Genomic DNA, 6,300 nt, shown 5'->3' with positions numbered 1-6,300 from the left:
GTTAATTGAACTAAAACTAGAGCTAACACTAGAACTACCAGTATACTTAGAATTAAAAACGCGAGTAGTTCTAGGTTTACTGTTAGTTCTAGTTTTAGTTCTGGACTATTAATGTTGTAATCAAAAAAATTTTTTCAGTCCGTGCTATTTTAAAGAATGTTGCTGGTTATTGATGTTGTAATATTAGAAAAAATAAGATTCAAAATTGGGGATAATGAGGTAATTAGAAACAAAAAACACCCCCTTATTAAATAACTTATAATACTTAATATTTTACAAATTACAAGTAGATATCTTAAAAAATAATTCTAACAAAAATATATAAATTATATACAAACATACATTTTTCTTTCTTCTTAATTTACTCCAGACTTTTTATAACCCTACAAAAAAATATTATTTATAAAGGAAATAATGTAAATTAAGACTAACTATGTTGGAAATGTTGTATGGTTTATGTTGTAGGCAAATGGTAAACAATGAATGTTTTTAGTTACAGCGAATGAGGGATACAGTTTGATACTGATTATTAACACATTCATTGCCAGAACGTTTATTTATCATCCTGTAAATATATTGACCGAGATGGCGTGGCGATTAAAGAAATTACAAGACGATGACAATTATTTTCGCGGTCATATTGACCGAGACGGCAGTGAACGTGTTAATGACACGACGCATTCGGTGAGTCAACAAGTTTAAACGCGTTACTAATCAGTGCGCTTGTTTTTAAATATATCTCTCTTAATTGTAAAGAAGAATCAAAAAATCATCTATTTTGTACTCATCAACATTCCAATCAGGATTGCAATCTTGCAACACGGCAAGGGCGTCGCCAGAGAGGGGCAGAGGGGGGCCGTTGCCCCCCCTAGAGGTAGATTCGAAAAAAAATTAAAACACAATAAATATACATCTTGAGTACTGAACAATTATCGAATGGGATGCCATATTTTGATCTGGAAACCAAGGAAGTTCAAGAAGTATTCCTCGGATTCGTCAAACTTGATGCTTTGGATGCGAAATGTATTGCAAAAGCAATAGATGAGTTTTCGGCAGAAGATCTTGATCCGGACAAATGTATTGGTTTAGGATTTGACGGTTATTCGACGATGTCCGGGAAAGAAGGTGGTGTGCAAGCAATCCTACGCAGAAAATATAAAAAAGCTTTGTGCTTTCAAAGATATCAAAGATATTATTACATTTTTTCAAGAATCAGTTTTGAGACGCAAATTAATACCAAATATTTCCAAGCTTTGCGAAACAAGGTGGAGCGAGAAACACAAAAATACTAATGTTTTTAATGAGAATTTTCCTATTATAATGGAGGCCTTTGAAACCTCGTCACGGGAAGAAAATAAGAATAAATAATGCGACTAGAAAAAATACTTATCAGCTCCATGCAGCAGCTTCTAGAGTTTCGTTTATTCTAGCTTTATTTTGATAGCCAAATACTCGGCTATGATGGAACCTGTGGTAAACGTGCTCCAATCCTCAGTTTTCAATGCAGTCCAGGTATCCTAGCACATTAGCCGCCTTTTGGAATTTATAGAAAACCACCGTAACGGTCCAGAAAACGTCACAAATGGAATTATTAGGGACGCTACTATCGTTGCAGAAAAACGTGGACTGGGAGAAGACATGAAGTCCTTGCCCCGTATTGTTGAGAGACAACAACATCAGAACAACCACCCAGCAGCAAGCCCCCCAGAATTCTGGCGGAGGTCTTTAATAATACCATACTTAGACTCGATTATTAATTCTTTTGAAGTTCGCTTTTCTGAAGAAAACACCCCGTCATTTTCCTTATGTAAATTACACCCAGCTCAAATGTTAGACATGTCCCTTGAAGACCTCGTAGAAGCTGGTGAAGTCTTTTCCCAATTTTACAATTTATCAAATATCAACAACGAAATCGAACTATGGAAAAAACTATGGCAAGATAAACCTGACTCAAAAGAATTAAGTGTGGTGGATGTTATAAAAGATGCCGACATTTTTTTCCCTGAAACGAGAAAAGCCTTTGTAATTTTGATTATATGTATTGAGAAAACTTTCCTTTCCTTTAAAAGAGAAATATTGTGTTTTCTCAATACATATAATTAATATTATAAAGATGAACCTGGAGATGAATATCGCTAATTTATAATGAACGATCTTTTAGCAGCTTGAGGACAATAAAACCTGGCTTAGAAGCACTATGGCAGAATGTCGTCTCAATGGTCTTCCCATGATGAATGTGGATAGGAAGCATATTTTTGAAAACTTTGAGGGTTTTATTAATAATCTGGTTGACCAATTCGCGAAGAAGCCACGAAAATTATGTTTTAAATAATTTGGTGTTATTTTTCAATTTTTTTGTCGTGGAAAACGACAAAAAACGATGACATGGAGAAGAGGAAGAACTAAACACTGCAGACTTTAACACAGGAACGTTCAACGTCAAGGTCATCCCACGAACATTGTCGTTCCATCCTCGAAGTGATCACAAGGTAAATGTCTTGTCAGGTTTATATAAACCTGACAAGAATATTGGTGTATAACCAGAGCAGTTACATTTGGGTAAAGAGGTGATAAGGTAAAACATACAAGTTAAGCTTGACTTTTCTTGATCCAATTGACCTCTTCATTTCTCTGATTCTCAACATGAAGGTTACGCGGTTTAGATACCTTTTCGGTTGGACTCAATGATGGCGTTTTAACCACAATTTAGTATTCATTTCAATGTCAAAAAGTTATTTCTAGGCGACTTAAAATTGAGAAATGATTTGAAAAATTGTTTTTTGGGCAGCATAATGAAGAGAAAATAAATGTAATATAAAGGTTTTGGATACTCAAGAAATCATGTGGTATCCATGTCATCACAACACCTCCAGAGTCTGCCTTATCATATTATTAGATTATATTTATCTATATACGTCTCTTTCAAACCATGAATTTAGATCGAATTTAGCGCAAACTATAAGAATCAGAGCCGGAGCTGACTAAATAAGGTCATCGGGTAGCTTTTATTCTTTACCCTTTCCATAAATAAAGAATTTTTAATCAGTCATGGCAGTGCAATGTGTAACTTTTGAGTAAGATCGCCCAATCATTCTTTTACCGCATCAAAAACTTTACGCACATATAGTAAATGACCGTTTCAACACCATGAATACAAAATTCAAATCACCAAGAATTGAAGTCAAGAGACTATCAACAGCGTCGTGTGTTTGTCGTATTGATGCATAATGATGAGATGATGCCATAAAAATTCAGAATACAATGGTAATACCAGGAAGTTATTCTCTTGCGACGAACATCTAATATTTTAGATGGAATCGGTATCTCCTTGTCCTTATCAGAATTTTCATACGAACCATTATCATCAATAAGCGTAGCCTAAATATTTTAAAACCCCCATAAAACTCATATTTGTCCCTACTCAGAAGAAGATTTATGATGGATAAAGGATCAAACACCAATTCTAGGATTTCCAAACACTTATCTAAAATGGGGCATTTACGCGCATACAAGATCCAAATCACCAAGAATTGAAGTCCAGAGACCATCAAGAGCGTCATGTGTTTGTCGAATGCATGCATAATGATAAAATGATGCCATAAAAATTCAGAATATAACTACAAGATCATGCCACGATCATTGTCGTTCCATCCTCTGATTACAAGGTAAATGTCTTGTCAGGTTTACAGAATATTGGTGTATAACCAGAGCAGTTACATTTCGATAAATAACAGACAAGTTAAGCTTCACTTCTCTTTGTCCAATAGACCTCTTCATTTCTCTCAGTCTCAACATCAAGGTTACGTGGTTTAGGTATTTTTTGGATGGACTCAATGATAGCGTTTTATCCACAATTTGGTATACATTTCAATGTCATAGAGCTATCTCTAGTCGTCTTAAAATTAAGAAATATTGAGGAATATAATGAAGAGAAAATAAATGTAATATAAAGGTAGTTAAATACGCAAGAAATCATGTATATGCAAGTCATCACAAGACCTCCAGAGTCTGCCTTATCATATTCACGTCTCTATCAAACCAGACAGGAGCTGACATCAATAAAGAATTTTTAATCGAATGGATTAAAAAATGATGAGATGATGGCATAAAAATTCAAAATACAACGGCAATACCAGGAAGTTATTCTCTTGCAACGAACATCTGATATTTTAGATGGAATCGGTATCTCCTTGTCCTTATCAGAATTTTCATATGAACCATTATCATCAATCAGCGTAGCCTAAATATTTTAAAAACCATCATAAAACTTATATTTGTCTCTACTCAGAATAAGATTTTGTTATGGATAAAGGATCAAACACCTATTCTAGGATTTCCAAATATTTATCTAGAATGGGGCATTTACACGCATACAAGATTCAAATCACCAAGAATTGAAGTCCAGAGACTATCAACAGCGTCGTGTGTTTGGCGAATTGATGCATAATGATGAGATGATGGCATAAAAAATCAGAATACAGCGGCAATACCAGGTAGTTATTCTCTTGCAACGAACATCTGATATTTTAGATGGACATTTACACGCATACAAGATTGAAATCACCAAGAATTGAAGTCCAGAAACTATCAGCAGCGTCGTGTGTTTGTCGCGTGACAGGATGGCATAAAAAATCAGAATACAGCGGCAATACTAGGAAGTTATTCTTTTGCAAACGAACATCTGATATTTTAGATTAGATGGAATCGGTATCTCCTTGTTCTGTTATCAGAATTTTTATACGAACCATTATTATCAATGAGCGTAGCCGAAAAATTGTATAAACCCACATAAAACTCATATTTGTTCCTACACAGAATAAGATTTGTTATGGATAAAGAATCCAACACCTATTCTAGGATTTCCAAATACTTTTCTAAACTGGGACATTTACACGCATACAAGATTCAAATCACCAAGAATTGAATTCCAGAGATTATCAACAGCATTAATGCATAATGACGAGATGATGGCATACAAATTCAGAATACAACGGCAATGCCATAAAGATATTCTTTTGCAACGAACAACTGATATTTTAGATGGAATCGGTAAAACATAAAACTTATATTTGTCCCTACTCAGAATAAGATTTATGATGGATAATGGATTATTCTAGGATATTCTAGGATTTCCAAACACTTATCTAAAATGGGGCATTTACGCGCCAAGAATTACCAAGAAATCCAGAGACCATAAACAGCGTCGTGTGTTTGTCGAATGGATGCATAATGATGAGATGATGCCATAAAAATTCAGAATACAACGACAATACCAGGAGGCTATTCTCTTGCAACGAACATCTGATATTTTAGATGGAATCGGTATCTCCTTGACCTTATCAGAATTTTCATACGAACCATTATCATCAAACAGCGTAGCCTAAATATTTTAAAATCCCCATAGAACTCGTATTTGTTCTAGTCAGAATAAAATTTTTTATGGATAATGGATCAAACACCTATTCTAGGATTTCCAAATACTTATCTAAACTGGGACATTTACATGCATACAAGATTCAAATCACCAAGGATTAAAATCCAGAGACCGTCAACAGCGTCGTGTGTTTGGCGAATTGATGCATAATGATGAGATAATGGCATAAAAATTCAGAATACAACTACAAGGTCATGCCATGATCATTGTCGTTCCATCCTTGAAGTGATCACAAGGTAAATGTCTTGTCAGGTTTATAGAATATTGGTGTATAACCAGAGCAGTTACATTTGGGTAAAGAGTAAAATATACAAGTTAAGCTTCACTTCTCTTTATCCAATAGACCTTTTCATTTCTCTGACTACCAACATCAAGGTTACACGGTTTAGGTATCTTTTGGGTGGACTCAATGATAGCATTTTATCAATAATTTGGTATTCATTTTAATGTCATAGAACTATCTATAGTCGTCTTAAAATTGAGAAATGATTTGAAAAATTGTGTTATGGGCAATATAATGAAGAGAAAATAAATGTAATATAAAGGTAGTTAGATACGCAAGTAATCATGTGATATGCAAGTCATCACAAGATCTCCAGAGTCTGCCTTATCATATTCACGTGTCAATCAAACCATGAATTTAGATCAAATTTTGCACAAGCTGTAAAAATCAGAGCCGGAGCTGACATAAATAAAGAATTTGTAATCGAATGAATTAAAAAATGATGAGATGATGGCATAAAAATTCAAAATACAACGGCAATACCAGGAAGTTATTCTTTTGCGACGAATATCTGATATTTTAATTAGATGAGGGAGTTTGATCCATGTTGACCAGTTATTTTTTATATAATATAAATTCAATA

At 34.2% G+C, this 6,300-nt stretch overlaps 1 protein-coding gene across 2 annotated transcripts in view; it reads right to left on the bottom strand.

The window, feature by feature from the left end:
- Positions 1–243: 243 nt before the first annotated feature.
- The window catches only part of LOC111424621 (stranded at second), a 54,444-nt gene continuing 48,387 nt past the window's right edge, over positions 244–6,300 (bottom strand). For both annotated transcript variants that reach the window (XM_023058231.2, XM_023058232.2), the window contains one exon: positions 244–383. In XM_023058231.2, the coding sequence (XP_022913999.2) occupies positions 376–383 (8 nt within the window). In that variant the 3' untranslated portion in view covers positions 244–375. The remainder of the gene's footprint in view (positions 384–6,300) is intronic.

The sequence above is a fragment of the Onthophagus taurus genome, chromosome 7 (assembly GCF_036711975.1).
Source record: "Onthophagus taurus isolate NC chromosome 7, IU_Otau_3.0, whole genome shotgun sequence".
Classification (NCBI taxonomy): Eukaryota; Metazoa; Arthropoda; class Insecta; order Coleoptera; family Scarabaeidae; genus Onthophagus; species Onthophagus taurus.
This window is presented reverse-complemented; position numbering and strand designations above follow the sequence as displayed.